The sequence below is a fragment of the Sinohyriopsis cumingii genome, chromosome 6, assembly GCF_028554795.1.
Source record: "Sinohyriopsis cumingii isolate HCF-2022 chromosome 6, ASM2855479v2, whole genome shotgun sequence".
In the NCBI taxonomy this organism is placed as follows: domain Eukaryota; kingdom Metazoa; phylum Mollusca; class Bivalvia; order Unionida; family Unionidae; genus Sinohyriopsis; species Sinohyriopsis cumingii.
In genome coordinates this window covers 64,808,234-64,828,241 of record NC_142966.1, presented here as the reverse complement: position 1 = coordinate 64,828,241, position 20,008 = coordinate 64,808,234, and the positions used below count along the sequence as shown (strand labels likewise).

General features: G+C 33.4%; 1 protein-coding gene across 3 annotated transcripts in view; it reads right to left on the bottom strand.

Moving 5' to 3' along the window:
* Positions 1-1,037: 1,037 nt before the first annotated feature.
* The window catches only part of LOC149797099 (enteropeptidase-like), a 77,301-nt gene continuing 58,330 nt past the window's right edge, over positions 1,038-20,008 (bottom strand). For 2 of the 3 annotated variants that reach the window (XM_089961771.1, XM_089961772.1), the window contains 8 exons: positions 17,506-17,632; positions 16,688-16,792; positions 11,853-11,893; positions 10,427-10,598; positions 8,748-9,031; positions 5,019-5,155; positions 4,222-4,378; positions 1,038-2,857 (listed from right to left, as the gene is read on the bottom strand). In XM_089961771.1, coding sequence (XP_089817897.1) covers positions 2,829-2,857; positions 4,222-4,378; positions 5,019-5,155; positions 8,748-9,031; positions 10,427-10,598; positions 11,853-11,893; positions 16,688-16,792; positions 17,506-17,632 — 1,052 coding nt within the window. In that variant the 3' untranslated portion in view covers positions 1,038-2,828. The remainder of the gene's footprint in view (positions 2,858-4,221; positions 4,379-5,018; positions 5,156-8,747; positions 9,032-10,426; positions 10,599-11,852; positions 11,894-16,687; positions 16,793-17,505; positions 17,633-20,008) is intronic. The other variant, XM_089961774.1, reaches the window with a different exon arrangement.

Sequence of the window (20,008 nt, the reverse complement as noted above, 5' to 3'; positions counted from 1 at the left end):
GTTGCACTTTGGGTACAAATAATAGCAAGCTTAGTCGGAACCGTCTGTTATTTAGACAAAGTTTCATGAGCAGGAATTGGTAAAATGGCCATACTTGTCAGTAGTCCATCCGTCCCCGGTCATATTTGATTTGGAATATTATCTTTTGTTTAATAAGCTCATTCAAACATGTGATAATAGACTAGATCATGTGTTCATGACAAGATCTATATAACTGAATCTACATTTCTAAGCTGAGTTCAAATAAATAATACTATATATAATGCTGTGTTCATCACAAACTTTAACTTTATATAAGTCAACCGACGTTCTAAATGTTCTTTTTGCTCACATTTTACAAATAATTTTATTAAAATGCCTCATTGCTTCGTTGTCTAGCGCCTTCATATCTCTTACAGCATGTGGACCACCGCATATAGCACATATCTCGTCGTTTGTATATATTCCTAAATGGGTACAGCTTTACATAAATTTCTGAAATCTATATATCTGTACTAAACACTCATTAATATATTTTCCCGTACCTATCTATACTTCCTGGTTTAATTAAAGTACACTTGTTTGTCCTTGATATTATACTGTGACTGATGTATATATATATATATATATATATATATATATATATATATATATATATATATATATATATATATATATATATATATATATATATATATATATATATATTCTTGCATGTTTGTGTTGTTTCTTTGAGTGTATTTGTATATGCCTACCTGCTTCACGTGATCAGTTGGTATTCAAGTGCATGTTTAAAATAAAGATTTTTCAATGGATCTATGTGGGAAGGTTATGGAAGCTAAAGATAATCCGAAGGTGCCGATTCGTTGCAGGATCGAGGCATGCCGAAGTCCTGATACGATACTGATTCTCAGATGGTTATCATTCCGTATCCTCATTTTACATAGGGAAATATTCTTTTTCTCGCACACCATATATTTAGGTGAAGTTGCAGAATATCCTAAGTATGTGTGCATTGTTCGCATTGCAATATGAGCATTCATGACATATTGAGAATGATAGATTAAACATTTTTATTGCAAATAATGCAGTCGCGATTGTCTTGAAAGTTTTAGCAAATTATTATCACCTTTTGCATGCAAAGAATACTTTGTAATGCAGCATGTTTAAAATAATTGGCATTTTTATAACAATAATTTGATAAATACACATTACAGTGACTACAACGACAAAACAATACAGAGAAAGAGAAAAGAATGTAAAGGATACAAGAATCTATATCCAATGTCAGAGATACAAGAAAAAGATTCACTTATTATTGATATAGAAAAATTTAATACGTTTTGATGTATTTTCTACTGCCAAAAACCAATAGTTTGATTTTGCTCTTTCGATAGTTTCGGACATTCTCTAAATAATAAATCAAAATTAAAACAATACTGTTGTTGTTGTTGTGATAGGGTTTAAGGCCATTTTGCAGCACAAGTCAGGCTATACATGGCGGCCAGTATTAATGGTGGAGGAAGAACCCGGGAAAACCCCGGAAAGACCCACCTACACACGAGAAGCTATAGGCAAGCTTTCTCACATACCCACATTAGCCGAGCTCGAGACTCGAACCCACGCAGAGAGAGGTGAGATGGCAGTGATCCGTAACGGTTAGCGCTTTAGACCACTCGTCCACTCAGGGCCCCAAAACAATACTGACAGATTCCAATAAGAGTTTTATTATGGTCTGGTACAATTTAGTAAAAAATTGTTTTCCAAAGCTTGAACAGCTCTCTTGAAATAAAAGCTTTTTCTTCGCTCTTTCACTGCATCTTCAGTGTTTTTTCCAATTAAAATCTTTTTTAAATACTCAAACGAAGGTATGTATGAGAATTAAGAAAATGTAGGCTTTTGCTGTCTAAAATTAGTTTACGTGCTAGTATATTAGATCATACTAGGTGGAACAGTGCCTCCAACATGTTTGTCAATTATAATGTATTCAGTGTTGATGAAGTAATGAGAAAGTATGTTTTCTCAATGATGACAAGAATATCTAACAGTAAGAACTGTATATTGAAATCTCTTTGGAACTGTGACATTCATTTAAATTCTCATATTATTAGTAGATGGAACAAATTACTCTTTAAATGCGCCACTTTATTTCATTCTTAACAATGCATGGCACAATTAATTGTTGTAGATGTGTCTGTATAGTTGTACGTATGATACATATGTTCTTTTATGTTGACAATGTTTTTACTTTATAATTATATTTTAATTTAGAGGTATGGACTTTGTAGTCTGAAATAAAGAATTATTATGTTATCTTATCGTACATTTGACTACCTCCAAAAACAAGAATACTTCCGTTTTTCTAGCATCCAGTGTAATAAACCACTGTTTTGACAAATCAGTGGATGTTTTTAAAATCGTGGTTAAACATTGTTTAAATGTCGACAATACCCGTTGATGAATATTGTAAATATGAGTCAGCTGTGAAAGACGAGAATTCTTTGATTCATCAGTATCATTTCATAAACCAAGAGTAACAAAGGTTCAAATACCGAACCGCAGGGAACTGCTGTGTTTATTTTCCTTACGCTAGATAATGGATTGTTAGGAATAGATCAAACAAGGCAATATTTAGTGAAAGTGGAGCTAGAAAATGCATACAAACATACAAGGTTTTCAATGGTTTTGGATTCGTTGCAACAGTAGCTATGTACAGGTGATCATTTTATCAGAAAAATTCAATATTCCAATTTTCACAAAGGATCATCGAAAAATTCTATATTTATGTTTATTACTGTATAAACTGGTCGGATGATATTTCTTCCCCCGTTCTGGACTTCCTTTAATCGTTAGCTTTCGGAGTCAGTAAAACTCATTCCTGTAAAAACAACAAACACATGACATCAGGTAAAGACGAATTTATTTATTTTCTTCGAAGGTCCAAATTTGTCAAATTCAGTTTAGGTAATAAAGGCATAACTCGCTTTAGGTGTATGAAAATAATCAAAATGGTCAATTTTTATACATCTACAAAACGGCATCCAGACTGACTTGAATAAATAGATGGGGTTGGATGGATGGGGTGGGGTTAATCGAGTAGTCGACGAATCTGAAGGACAAAACCGACAGCGGATGCCAAGAATGCGAAGCCCGTAGAAGCTCCAGCACTTCATACGTTTCCAGGGAATACTTTTAACCATAAAAATGGAACAAAAACGTACTTTAGAAATATAGCGGGTGCATCGCAATCATGTTTAATGTGTGGGGTGTCGGTATTCTATCCTTCCACAGCCCCACCCCTAATCCGCCATTGGTAAATTTTAATACATGATGTTCAATCATATGAATTAGGATTCTATATTTACAAATTTATAACACATTTTAATACACTTTTGGTTTATTTTTCAAGTGGTTCATGAAGTCTGTTAAAGTGTTGATTAATTCATTTTGGTAAGTGTACAACACTGTGCCTAATTCATTTGCAGAAATTTCAAGATATGATATTCGGTCATGGCAGTAGATGTCCTATATTGACAAATTTAAAATTAAATATTTGATGACATAAAGTGTATTTCAAAAGGAACAAAATAACAACACAATAAAATACAGAGACGTAATTATACAGTTAAACCTCAACTAAAGGGGTTCTACAGGGATTTACTCGATTTTTTAAACATATAAATATCGACGATCTTCAAAGTGATCATACACCGACAGATTTAGTGTTGATGTTTTGCACATTCATACGTACGCTGGGTGAGTTTGTCAAACGATTCATAAAGAAAGGCATTCCTTTTTACGTTGTAACACTTAATTATCAGCCATATATTCGTCGAATAAAATAAAACCATTGCTTGGTCTTAGCGAAGAGCTTTTTTTTTCGCAAAACGCGAAACCGATTATAAGAATAAAACAATGTGCTTTGACCTTTCCGGAAATTTGAAGTTCCAGTGTGTTCAGTAAAACATGTTCCGTTTTAATATTCCTATATATCAAATGATCTCATTCATGAGTTTGCAGAGTTTAAAGCTCCTTTTTTATATGACAAAAACAATCATTCTACTTGTTAAAAGAAAAAAATGTAAAAGACGAAAGAAAGAAACGCGGTTCAGCCTTAGGCAATTTATTCAGAGAATCACATAGAAATGAACTATTAAGAGAACATTGTATAAAGAATATGGTCAAATACTTTCAATGTATATGTCGATTGATTGACTGTCTAATTAACTGATTGACTGATACCTGTGACACTCCTTATCCAGTCCAAGTGATGATGGACTAGTTGATAGGCAGCCGGTTTTTCTACGGAGCAGGTTCCGTTTGAACCAAAACTGGTAATACCAAGCAGTTGAAATTGTCCACGTCTGTGTCTGCAAACTAATGGCCCACCTGAATCTCCCTGATAAAATAATGAGTTTGTTTAAAAATGGAAGCGACATAACCTTTGCAGTGGCCATCTGCATGCACACACGCAAACACACACACAAACAGACACACACACACACTCATATGTATATATATATATATATATATATATATATATATATATATATATATATATATATATATATATATATATATATATATATATATATATATATATAATGGAAGATAATATATAGTAAGGTTAATAACATATCAGAATTTTGTGATAAATTTTCAAAAAAGATTTACTCACTCAGTATACTTCTGAATCAATTACAAAGGAAAATTTAAAAGAAAAATATACATATATGCGTTGAAGAACCTTGCTTGCATGTAAGCTTGATAATAACAAATTATAAATTTTTATTCGAACTAAGTTCAGTTTTGTTTCCTTAATGCAAGATTATTTTAATTAATTATATCTCTCTTGGTTTTTAATGCATTTCTATTTATATTATGATAAGTACTTTTTAATAAAAGGTATGTTCGATTTCAAGCTTTATTCAGATCATGAAATTAATGTATTAATTTTCCCTACAAAGAAACAAAAATATGTATTTGTACTTTTATTATAAAAAAAAAATCGACGCTAGACTAAAACTTGTTATACTTACAAAACATGCTGGTTGTCCAAAGTTTGAATTATCTACACACACCACTGTATTTTGAATACCCCATGTGTGTATTTGTTTGCATTTCTCATAAGCAATAAGCCTCACGTTAGTAGCCAAAAGCGTTCTTATATTTTCCACTACAAATATAAATAATTGAATATATGGATAATTTTAACACGATTATTATTACAATGAACATTTTTTTCACCAAAATTCAAATTGAATTTTTAAGTTCCATGCAATGTTTTTTGCTTTAAGGCAACACATGCCGACATTACGTGCAAAAATTCGTACGAACCAAATCACATGAATAATACGGAATGCTGAAATATATTGGTACTAAACAGCGTTGGGTGCCTTTAGAACTAGATCGACGATTCATCACGTTATGAGCCATGTCATTTGATCTGATAACGTTTATGTATGTATGTATGTATGTATGTATGTATGTATGTAAACGATTTAAACGGATTTTGATCGGCAACATTTATGGGTCAACCGATTTCATTCGAACTGGAACATAAGATTTGATAGCGTCAACAGAGGAAGCTAACACCAGTCTATGTTCGATACAGCAGGAAATCCTTATGTGATATTATTCTAGCTTACTTTGTTCCAAATTACTAAATTGTATACGAAATAAAGGAAAAAAGTCAAGCATATTGTATTTATGTACAAACGTATGCAATTTAAAAATTCTTAAATGCGCTTAAAAAGAGGGACTACCTGTCCTCCTTCCTTCTCTAATCAGTTTATTTGCCATATGCGAATGTTGTTGTTATTAGATTAGTCACTAGGGGAAACTGTCGAATGCATGACGTCACTACCTTTGGGGCACTCCCGAAAACGAACGGAATTACAAGCGACTTTGACAACTGAATTAGTAGGTGGTACTTCTTAATTCTAAACTGAATATTTGAACGTCGTTTAACCTAACATCATACTTATTTCAAAGAACTGTTAATGTTCGATAGTTTTTTTAAAAAACAAATCATTTCATTCCTTTCAAACTTTTATTAGATTGGACGAACTGTGAAATTTGTGACAGACAGCTGCATTGGAGCTTCAAGAAGATTGAAAATACAGCCCTTCACATCTCTGTAACTTTGCAATACCTCAGACTCAATGTCTCTCTGTTCATTATTTCACTGTATTTGCCTATCGGTGTTGACTATAAAAAGCAAATAATAGTACTAATTCACAAGTATTTACTTCCGCGATGTTTCTATAAACCATTGTAATACGATTTATATTTTAACATATAGAATATATTTGTATGTTGCGCACAACCACATTTATATAATTAACACACTTTGACAGAGATCAGATCTTTTTTTATGTTTCCGGCTGAAGACAAATGGCGCATATCGAATAAAACAAGCAGAAAGAACACCACATTAAATGTCACGAAAATGTTGTATGCTATAATGATATAAAATGTCACGCCTCCTATTGTTGTAGAAAAGAAAAGAAAGTTTATATTTGATTTGAATTATTGCTCCTTTGGGATAGCAATGAAGACCAATATTATTAGATGGAAAGAGGCCACACTCAATTAAAAACGAAGTAGTTTTAGCACAATAGTGAGGAAATAAAAATCTTCAAACGCACATTTGTGCGGTCCACATCATTTAGTCGTCTACAGATAGATCATGGAATTATGGTCTAAGTTTAAAAATACACACGAGTACATGTCAGGAAGAAAAAAAGACGTAGGGTGTTAAAAATGCCTAAGGGTTAGTGGGTTAAAGCTGATAGCACATCAAACAGCATTCACTAATATTATATATTGTTGAATATGCGAATCGTTATAAATAGTGTGTAGTGTAGGGACAATTAATCCATTCTGATATATGGACTGATTTAAATTGCGTCATCTGATGTGCCAAAATACTGGTGTCTTTTAATATTAATGACGGAAATAAACAAATCTTCACCCTCTGCTTAAAAGCTTATCACTAAGCCGTTATTGAAAAATAAGAAAGTAAAGGACCATGGAACTTTCATACAAAACGGCTAATCGTAAGGCAGAATTTTTCAGGATTTTACATATTATAAGTAACACAAAGTTACGAATGCGTTTGATCAATTGTGTCAATATTTGACATACTATGCTAATATAAAGTTTTTAGCCTTATCTACTATATCTTACATATATCTATTTCATAAACTGCCAATTATGAAATTACCATTTATTAAATACGTTAACAATAATTATATATTTATTTAAGGAAGATTTTCAGTTAAAGTGATCTACATATTTTACATATAAATGATAATTTCATATTGTAAATCTAGAACACGCAATTACACAAAGTTGGTATCTAAACCCTATTTTATAAGAGACAAGCTATCTGATTCCAAGGAATAATGACAAGCTCCATAGTCACATGGTAAATTATATGCAATTAGCATGCTAAATCTTACATACTATCTTTTCTTTTCATTTTGCTTATATATATATATATATATATATATATATATATATATATATATATATATATATATATATATATATATATATATATATATATATATATATATATATATATATATATGGTCTTAAAGTATGAAATAGAAAACCAACAAGATTTACAAAATTCAAATACAAAGTGAAAAATGTAAAAAACAATTTTGTTATTGCGATTTAAATCCTCAATAATCATAGAATTTCTAACACAAGTCTTAATAATTAAGGTTCGGAATAAACTCAACACTGGAAGTGTTTATGTGCCTGTGTTCGCTCGTGTGGTGGTGTCATGCTAACAGTCTTTTTTTGGATAATGCTAATTCAATGTAAGATTATATCCTTAACTGAATTTCTCTAAAAATCCAAGTCTCCATTTCACGAATATTATTTTTGAGCACTGTGCATTTCCAGAGAAGAATAACTTGAATTAAATAATTTCAATAAATAAATTCCAGCCCAAATGAAATACTGGATGCAACACTAATCCAACTCATTCTGAGATCTTACAGCACGAATGAGTAATATCTAAATAAACAAGTCTTACATAATCCTCTACTTGACCTCAGGTCACAATTAGCATTTTCTACAACAAACTATTACCTAATGTAAAATTTCATTCTCGAAGTTGCGAAATGTTTAAAAGATAAAATCTTAGATATAATAATGGGGTCTGTTGCTAACATTATAATATATAATATGTTTAACGTACCAATGCCTTAAATATAGGCAACAAAACGTTTCAATATATACTGTAGCTAATTTAGTTATTAGGCAACATAAAGTATGTTATCCAGATAAAGCGCGTTGTACTCACATACCTCAATCTAGAATAAATAAATCAAACTTGTGCCCTCTATACTTGATTGTTCAGCTACCACAAAACAAGACGAATGTTGTTTTGAAAAGATGTTGTATCGGTTCCAGTGATCCAGACCTTTATTTCCTAGATCATGGAATTAATTTAAATAGAGAAAGCATAATATTTGCATTCTGTTTTCTCTATGCACGAAAACGGGTTATAATGCTGCACGTGAATTTTATTACCTAAAGAGCCCAAAGCCTCACTCATGTTTTCTTGCGTAAATGTATATTTCAAGGGACATATGAATCTTCTATACGCTCCAAAACAAGATGAACTACTATAAATGTTAACCATGTCAAGTAATATATAATTTGGCGCGAGTAAATCATTTTTATTGGCTTTAAATGCGAATATAAATATTACTTGTTAGAAAATAGAAATTCAGACAATACTTCACCACGAAAGATCCTCTGTTCCGTTTCACCCCATCCGCTTATAAAGCACTCTGTATCTCTTCCTTGATTCAGTAACTCCTGGTAGAATTTACTGGAGGGCAAGCACACTGGTCTGATGTAATCAGTCATCACAATTGGCGTCGAGAAGTACAAAAGGGCAATATCATTAAATAGTTTTCCTTTATGATATGACTGGTGGACATATTTTCTTGAAACCTGCTTTGTGAGTCCTTGAGATGTGCTGTCTAGATCAACTGTACCCAGCTTTATACTATAGTCGTATTCACTGAAACAAATTTAAGCTTTTATTTGCATGGGCTAGTCATTTATACCTGCATTTATCTACTTTAAAATACAATTTTGCAGTTTTATTAGTGAATCTCGTCAAGATCAACCGACGAATCGGGCATTATGTAAGAATATTTATTTCTGTATTATAATAATAACGATCTTTAGTGCTCGAAAGGATTCATTTTAATCTTCACGATCATATGTAACGTACCTCTTAGTGCGAGAAAGAGAAAGGACACTTTGAATATGTCATCTTCCTCATATTATAATTATTTTCATTCGGCATTATTTCAATAAATATTGTATAATTACTTCCTAATATTAGTATGTCGCTTTGAGTGATTGCAGAATAATCCATCATGTGTCATGAATAAATAGTTAACTCAAAAATAGGTATCTTAATCATAAGTGCGATAGAGAATCTGATAAATATCGGCAAATGGTCTCTGAAAACAGCTCATGTATTGATTATTAAGTGTTATTGTTTGTTATTTTGTTTTTCTCTTCTTTTGTTTGTCTTCATTACTTTATTTAGTTATTAGTTTCTCCGTGTACGAATGATCTTTTTAACAGGGTCTCTACCGTGAACTCTATATATCCCATCATAGTAAAGCATATACATTTTCACAATTACGTTTATTCAAAGCCACAAAATCATGCCGTTACAAAAACTGCTACTCTACTCAAAATTCTGAGTTCTCATTGACTTATATACATGCAAGAGTCAGTTATACTCAATCATCATTCAATTATAACCAATTATGCGTCAAACATAACCAGTCTTAAGTCAACCATTATCAGTCATAAAACATACTTTTGGACTTGAGCCTTAGGCTTAGCATCTGAATGTTTTATAACATCTGGGCTTTGTTTTCTGAGATGAAAACCTATGACGGCTATGACACTGACATGTCTCATTTATGGTAGCTTTGAAATTTAAATGCATGATTATATACAAATATAGCCTTGCAAGAAATTATCCCAATAAAATGGAATATAATGACGATTCAATCTGTGCCATCAAAAATGGTTGTTTCTTTATTTAACAATAATTATATTGCTTCTGAACCAATTAGAAATGTTTGATGCGTTACAGCAGTGCCTACTTAATTACATTGTGTGAATGTGTTGCTATGTAATCTAGTCAATCGCTGCACAATACATGAATGTTTTATTTAATGCAGTGAGTGTTACATTATGTTAAGACTCCCCTATGTATGATAAATGAGCTATCTGTTTTATGAACGCACCACATATCTTCTACCAAGCATTAAGTATTGGAATTAACTATCTCTGAAGAACAATGCAATCTTGTTATATACGTTGCATTCATGTCACCTCGTATATTTAGACTAATTTCACAATAATCATGAACATATATTTTACTTACTCAACACAGTGTGCAGCAGTGAGAACCCAGTTCGGATGAATAATGGATCCCCCACAAGAAAACTTGTAATGATTATACAAAGCGATTTGCCACGGAAACTGACCCCAAATAGCCTCTCGGCCATGATATAACCTTGGCAAAAGGACGTCCATCGCAGGTCTGGTACCACATTCTGCGAGATATACACAAATAAATTTATAACTAAATTATACATGAAGTAGAAGAAGAAAATAAACGCAGTATGAAACAACAGTAAATTAAACGTCACACGTTGTTCACGTATAATTTAGTTTTCATTCATCAAACATATACTGATTGTTTAGTTGATTTCATAATACGAAGATAATAATAATAATAATAATATTAATAATAATAATAATAATAATAATAATAATAAACAATAATTTACATAAGATAAAGAATTTAGTCCAAAACGACCCATATGCCATTTGGTCTTCAAAATATTTACATGTTATCTTGAAAAAGTCACTTGCACATATTTAGATATACTCGGACACACGCACACACACACACATATGTCCCAGTTTCTGTGCCATATTTGTACTCTTGAACTTATAAAATGACACAAATATTAAAACCTGAGTTGACGATTTGCTGTTCTGCTGAAATATTTTGTCCCATTACATGCCCAAGACAACGTTTTGTAAACATTATTATCTTAACTGCAATTCTCGGGGGGGGGGGTGACTTTAAAATGATTGCATAAATCACCTACTAAACTAAAATGCTATTACACTTATTCATCTCTTGAATGCTAACAAAACAATTTGAACGTTCCATCCCTCTATGCAGCTGATAAAGTCACTCCAATGTCTTACAACAATAATTGGTTTAGTAACTCTCTATTTTACTATCATTAAGCAGAAATATCAACAAATAATTGCAAGTTGCTGAGCAGATTATTAAAGTTTTTGTGCGAAATCGGTACGAAAGTGACTAGTTTAGATCCTTGCATTTCAACAGTTTATTAAACGTTGATTGCACTATGAGTGGTTACACATAGTAACTGAATAGCATAATCATGTAGTCCATCTATGTTGAGAAAGCAGTAGGGGCGTTATTGTTTGTATTTATTATTTTGCCAGGACTGAAGTTGTTAGATAAGTACAAATTAGCAAGATATTAAATATATCTTAAACACAGTAATTCATTTCCAACATATCCGAAGTAACAGTCAATTCACCAAACATAACGTTTTGAGAGATTTTGAAAGAAAAAACTATCGTCGACTACCTTTATCAAAAAAATCCCTTTATTCACCTATATTCTTATAAATGTTAACTTGTTAGGAAAATAATAAACGTAATTGCAACCGTGTTTTAAACGACATGAAACAATATAGCTTTATTAAAAACAGGTTGAATAAATTAACCATTACCGTTCTTTTAACAAAGTATTCGCTTACCCAGAAGCCCACATTTTAATTTAGTACGGCGACATGATTTTCTGAAATAAAACCATACATAAAATAATATTACTGAAAATTTGTATAAGTCAGCTCAAAATTTAGTGAATACATCACGAATCATATCCATTCAGCTGTAATATTTATTATTTGTTATATTTTATTTTAATTTCATATTACAATTAAATTACCTTTACAATTATGTCACTGACTATTCTATCTAACACTTTCCTCCTGGTCGTAGTATGCCCTTATTATTGAATGAGTTTCAATCGACTGAGATTTTTGATTCTCTAGCGAAGGTGAAACTGGTTATTCTCATCCCATCCTTCCCAGGTCCACATTGTTCAATTATAATTCACTTTAGCAAAATGGTGTTTGAATTGTCCAATTAGAACTCACCTCAGTAAAATTCAACACAAATGTGAGCTGTTCAATTATAATTCCTCGTATAAAAATTCAGTTTGTGTAGAACAATTAGAATTCCTCTAACAAAATTTCAACTTGAGCTGTCCAGTTTGAATTCTCCTTAGCAAAAGTCATCTCAGGTTTGAGTTGTCTATTTATAATTTCCCTTGGCAAAATTCAACTTGGAGATATTTGGTTAAATGATAATAACAGTAATATCATACAGTTTAGATTTACAACCGTTTTGGAAGACCAACTGTCATTAAAAAAACAACATCAATGAACACATGATCTATGTTAACGTCACATGACTTTAAGTGAGAGACCATTTGTCTTGGGAGACTACCTCTAGTGGTATAAAAGTAATTCTCCGAATACAAGTTTCGGAACATATAAAATAACGTTTCAGGTGCAATCATTTTCCTTCCTAGCCGCCCCTGCAACTGATTAAAATATATAATGACCACAAGACCCAGCAAAAATCCTCAGGGTTAAAACAATATCAGTAGTTATATTTGCCTGCAGTCATGAAAAGAGAAATGATAAAAATGATCTGGATGGTCAATTTATAGTATTATTATTATTATTAGTAGTAGTAGTAGTAGTAGTAGCAGCAGTGGTCGTATGCATATCTTAAATAAATGCACCACAAGTATTTGAATAAAATTCTAGACAGTCTCACCAAATTACTTTTTTTTATTAATCCTTTCCTACATATCCATTTGTTCAGCAGAAATCAGACAATCCTTCTGTACACCAATTAGTTTCATATTAAAATATACAACAATCATGGGTTCATCAAAAATAAAATGGTATGAAATGACATATGAACAATTTTAAAAAAGAAACTCAAAACGGTAATGGTCAAAAGCTGGAAAGCAGGGGAAGGACAAATATACATAACGGTTATAATAAATAACTCAAGAGATAAAGACATCTTTTTTTAAGCGCGTCACAAACAAATTTATCTAGTGAACATATAATTTTCTTAATACAAAAAGTTAAGAATTCAATGCACTTGTTCATGGATGGTTATTCCAGAAGTATTTTTGAAGTGAGTTCACAAGCACGTTATAGTACAAAGGTCATACTTAACGAAAATGATATTCATTTTCAATCGAATTAAAAATATTCTCACTATGAATAAAATCTATGACACAAAGAATTTAAAGGTGTCAAATATAGGAGCTACATTCAGATTAGGGGTATGAATGTATGTCGTTACGTGAAGTAGGTCAGGTCATAGATCGCTTACTACTGAAAGTAACAGTAAACAGTTATACCTGTGGATGTTGAACCTGAGTGGACAGCCACACTTGCCTTCCTCTGGTAAATCTTTTCAAGTGGATTATGTTCATCCCTTGGCTATGAAGGCAGATGGCAAGAGTGGTGTTGACAGCGTAGGGCATCACTTCAGGTGCAGTAGGAACCTACGATCAACTACTGATTCCTGACCTGTCTCAGGCGTCTAGACATTGTCATGCCACTGAATTGAGACAGGCCTGGACGAGAGACACAGAGAGAAAGAGACATTGAGAGAGACAGTAATTCGGCGCAACTTTCCCTCATTAAATCGACCTCTCCTCCTTCACCATAAGTTTCCTTCAAGTCATGTGGCAATGGGCGAGCGGTAGAGCACAGGTGTGGATACGCTGGGGTTGGTAGCTGCGAACCTTCTTACAGGCGGCTCATGGCATGGGGTAGTTTGCATGAGACTGAAGCAGCAGTGGAACTCGGCAGCGCCTGGCGTGACTGAACGAACCCTTTTTGCATGACATTGCTCACCTGCGTAGCATAAAGAAGGGGCGCTGCAAAAGGTGCTCTCAACATCGCCTACTTCACCTTAACCCTGGTTAGCATAGCACGCATGACGGGAATCCCACCTTAGTAGGCATAAACCATGGAGGAAGACAAAGGTACCGATACTTACCATCGGTGCCTGCAACGTACGTTTACTAATGAACAGTACACCGCAGACAATAAGGAGAGAAGAACGGGTCTACGTTTGTAGAGAACTGGTCAAATTCAACATCTAAATAGCAGCACTGAATGAATACAACTTACCTAGCAGGGGAAGGGTAACTCACCGAAGGATGAGCCGGATACACTCTTTCTGGAGTGTCCCAAGGACAGAGGAGCGAGGTGAAGCTGGTGCTGGCTTTGCCATCACATCGCAGCAAGTTAGCAAACTTATAAACCTCCCGGAGGACGTCAATGACAAACTACAAAGGCGTCAGGCGTCATTTCCGAAAATAGTTTTAAAAATACAACAACAATGGACTCCTCATAATGAGCAAATGCATTAAATACGACCTCCTAATTACCAATACAGTCTTCCGCCTGCCAAGCCGCAGCAAAACATTTGGGAACCACGTGCTCTAGAAGCACTGGTATCTTATTGACTAAAGCATCGTCAGCAGAAGAGACAGATATGATGTCCGAGTGACGAAGCATGCAAGGTCGAATTCTGGACTGACCACACTCTCAAAATATCCAAACTCATTATATGGATTCAGCCAAGCATGCGACGACAAGGCAATAAATGTCCTAAAGGCTTAATGTTGCCAAAATGCAATAGGAGAATGTAAAATAGGCATTTGTCAAAGAACATTGTAACCAACTGGACACAATCGACGAATTTCGAGTAAAACTAGGCGTCCTTTAAAGACTGTGTACCTAACTGCATACAAAGCCCTTAGTCCCACCACATTGAAACGTCAAGACTGGTTTGATGAGAACAATGATGACGTACCGAATCTTAGGAATGAGAAACGTGGGCTAAAGAAGGCCTGCTTAGAAGACAGCATCTCATCATCAAAGAAGGCAGTATTCAACAACATCCAATGCAAACTCAGAATTACAAGACTTGTGGCTGAGCAATAATGCCGATGAGATTTATGAATGTCTTGGAGAAAGTTATATGCTGCTTTGAAGTTAATCTGAATACTTAACGCCTACTGCGCCACACTTCTCACGGATAAGAAAAGATACTTCAAAGATAGGCAAAACACTTCAAAGGCATCCTCAATCAACAGGCATATGTCAGCCAGGAGGCAATTGTTCTCCTGCCTCAAGTGGAAATCAGCATAACAAATGCTGAAATATCAGAACTGTGACATCACCTGTCAAGATTGCCACTGGCAGTTCAGAACACAAACCTACCTGATCAGCCATTCACATGAACAAAACTAGTTAATGACAGCGTGGTCTTATTTTAACTCGAGGGACGTACAATACATGCAATGTTCGAGAAAGGTCTCTAATGGATAAATAAATGATCCATGATAAAGAAATAATTTTGTAAGGAATATTTTTGGAACGAAGAATTAAAATTAAATAATAATACCCACGTGCAAAATATAATATTTTCGTGTTAATTTCCATTCACATGTTCCGCAAAATTCGTAATGAAAACAGCAATAAGAGAAAAAAAAAACAGAACCTATTTGAAATTAAGGCAAAAAAGAACATTGATGATATTATGAGCCACTATCACGATAAATCAATGCCCTGAAATATTCAAGAATAATGAATCTGGACAACTTCAACAAGACACGAACTTCTCCAGAGAAGGTAATATTCAAATATGTAAATATTTCGGTTAGAATCTTTGTATTAAATGTATATTTTAAGATAAAATAGATACGCTTATTTTATTATTTTTCGGTTACTCATACAAATAATACAAATTCAGAGTTATTTGATGTACTACTATTATCATATCAGAAATCTAATAAGATGTTGTATAGCATGCCAGACACTACAAGCCAATATGCTGTTACATGGCGCAGAAGACATCTCACGAAATAACTTACTAGGACATATCAGATACGAGTTAAATGCATGAGAGCCAATATATAGACCAGAGCTTAAATAGATAACATTAAGGACTTATAAATGGTTGGAAATCGAGACTAAACTAAATGCAAGTAGTGAGTGAGTGCCACGCCTTCTAAAGTGTAACGTGCTTTACATATTAGTGTCCACGGCATCATTTTTGCAACCAGCCGTTACGATACTGTACAAATAGGAGGTTTGTGCCGGTGATGAAAACAATTTGGCGCACGATTATATATATCTTAATAGGTCTTTTTTCACTGCCGGATCCGGGAGAAAATTAACTCAGCTAGTCTTCCATTTTTCCTCAGACGATGTCTTTGACTGTATAAATACAATGTATTTGAGGTTGTTCTTTCTGCTTTGCACATTATGCAGTATATTTGTTAAATATTCTAATGCAACCTATCTGACATTTAATTTACCTTATACAAACTGATTTATATGTTATCATAATGAGCAAAGTCACTAATTGCACATTAAATGAAAGTATAATTTTTGTCTTGGTTTTTTTCCCCATTACCCTAGATGTACATTCACATTTTTTGAGCAAATATAACATCATTTGATATTTCTTCAGTAAAACTTACATTGATAAGCTATACCCAGGAATGACTGCGTTAGCTACTGATGAATCAGGGATAAATATCAGCCCTTCTTCGGTTCTTTTTCCAGGCCAAAACGATGATATACCTCTGCAAAAAGAAAGCAATTACATGAAAATAATGTGATAGAACTGTCTAGAAAGATATTTGCATTAAAGGTGCCAATAACATAAGAGTTATGTGGCTTAGATCAAATTATGATTCAACAATTCCTATTACATTGCACTACTAAAGATCATTTGTACCAGTGGATGGTACTGTAAGGGTGGACATAATTCATGTGTTCATTAAATGCAATATTTTATTTTTTCTTAAAATTGCAACATTCTTACAAGTATGTAAAGTATAAAAATATTGATATTTCAATTAACTTTAATGGATTTTCTGGTCAATAATACCTAGGAATTTCTCGCAGCTAAGATTTAGTATCATATATTAACATACAAAAAATAGGTGATGTCTTGTTTCTTCAAACACTAATAAAAATAAGGGAATAGTACAAACAAATGAGCACAATTTTTATAATGTCGAAACACTGCACGTAACATGCATATTTAGTCATTACAATCAACTGTTTGATAAATTTGTAATCAAGTATAACAGTCTTAATGATAAAATTGCAAATCCATATCTTGATAGCGAGTTGAAAATCAATACAAAGAGGCAAATTATTCAGAAAAATAAGTAAATTCAGGAATGATGCATTTAGTCGATAACGTTTACCAATGTGATGGCACATTATTTGACACAAACAATATTTTTGAGACATAATCCATCGTGAGCATCCATCATGTAATACACACCCTTTTCCGGAGAGGAGGCAAATCCGTTTCGCCAATGAGTCATTCATATTTGTCAAACAAGCCGGGAAATATTTTTTGGATGTTGAATGATAAACGAAGACATCTTTAGTATTATCCTCGACAATCACTGACAAAAAGAAAAAAAAATAACTTAACGAGGATAAATGAAGCGGTCCTTGTAAGAGAGCAATATGAGTGAAAGCCATTTAATGGGAACCTGTCTTATATAATACATATACCTTACTCATTAATGTTGATAAAATCGGGGCAAGAAATCCAAATTGTTCTAAATTCAAAGTAACAGCGTATACCGCAGTTCATATTGTTAGTATGGTCTGAATTTCATGTCCAAAATAAAGTGTGGGTTGGTTATATTTCAATCATTATCAAGGCACAACTATTATCATAACCTAAGATGAGCGTGAATGATAAACGTTATAGAAATGCAACAGTTTGAGGAGTAAAGATTGAACGTCATCAAAACAGGATGTTTCTGATTCATAACGCATAATAGCCACATTTGGAAAAACCAATCCTCAGCTAAATACGAAAATAGTGCCAAACGTTTTTGTTTCGATTCATACTTTAACAAGGCATACACAAATCCGAAGAAACTAACACTTCTTTTATTTTAGTAAATCAGTAAACCCGGTTATCTTCCTGTAGTTCTTTCAAAGTTTAAAATAATTGGCCTGAATAGTGAATTAAAGGTTTTTTAAAACTTTCAGCGAGCATTTGAAATATCGTACGAGGTAAAGAATGGATATATTCCGTTCTCTCCTAACACAAATGAATTATTAGTATATTTATGAACCCCTAAACACTGCCTGAAAACAATTATATTGAACACTCAACATCTCTAGCGAATTCATTTTCCTGCCTTTCTAAGCATAGAAAGCAATCGGTTTCATCACATAATCACGTTTGTCAAACATTAAAACAATATAATCGTTTTTGATAATTCATTATCCATGTAGTCGCTTTCTTTCCCTCAGCTAATAGTATCTGCTTAGCTTGTGTCCAAACCAGTTTTGTAGCATAAAATAAATCCATACATTTATTATAAGTCAAACATTCGATTTCTCTTTCTTTGAAAAATTTGATAGTCATTTTAATTGAAATCTCTCGCTAGTCTGACAATAATGATTTTAGTTTCATCTAGATTCAGGGCCTTTGCAGTTATGTCACAGAAACATTTGTTACGATTCTGCGTCTTAAATAATGTAACAGAAAGATGCGAAAAAAAAAAACAAGTGTACCAAAATCAACAAATAACACTGGACAACAAATTTTTACAAAAGTCATGTTACTGAAATAAAATTAGTCAATTCTTATCAATTTTTATGTGCTGAACACGAATATGACAGTCAAATTGCAAAATTGGTTCTAGTTTTTTTGTAATCTGCAAGAAATTAATGTTTACATAACGAAATGCATTCCAATAGTAAAAGGTCAACTGTAATAGCCTACCTATAAAAAATCAAGTCATTGACTACATCTTAGATTTCTTCGCCTGTCTCTTGTACAGCTGTTCGGGAGCATCTCTGAGGAGTGTCCAGCAGTAGTCAGCCAGCATTGTAGTGGACCATTTTCCCTGGTATCTTTGTTCCATTGTTGCGATATCTTGATGAAAACGTTCGCCGTGTTCATCACTAACAATACCACAGTTGCTAGGAAAGAAATCCAAATGGGAATGAAGGAAGTGAATCTTTAGAGACATATTGCAGCCAAGTTTCTTATACTTCATCAACATGTCTTCTACTAGTTCCTTATAGTTTTCTGCCCTAACATTTCCGAGGAAGTTTGTAGAAACTAGGCGAAAAGCATTCCATGCTTGTTTCGCGTCACCTTCCAGCAAGTTGTTGAACCGGTCATCTTTGAAAAGCTCTCGAATCTGAGGACCCACAAAAACTCCCTCTTTAATCTTTGCTTCGCTGAGTCGAGGGAATTTTTCATGCAGGTATCGGAATGCTGGCAAAGTCCGGTCAATAGCTTTCACGAAGTTCTTCATCAAACCTAGTTTGATGTGAAGGGGTGGTAGCAAGATTTTCTGAGCCTCAACCAGAGCTGGGTGTTGGATATTCTTCTCTCCAATGGCTACATTCTGCCTGTGAGTCCATTCCTTCCTCATGTAGTGCATTTCCCTTGCTCGGCTATCCCACTCGCATAAGAAACACATGTATTTTGTATATCCTTGCTGCAGTCCCATTAAAAGGGCAACTACCTTCAAATCACCACAGAGGTGCCAGCTGTACTTGTTATACTCAATGGAATTCAGTAGCTGCCTTAAGTTATCGTATGTCTCTTTCATGTGGACAGCATACGCTACTGGAATAGATGGAAGAATGTTTCCATTGTGCAAAAGCACAGCCTTGAGACTCAGTTTCGAAGAGTCCACAAATAGTCTCCATTCTTGTGGGTCATGAGTGATTTTTAAAGCATTCATGAGGCCCTCAATATCGGAACAGAATATCAGATTACTTTCCTTTCTGAAGAAAGGCTC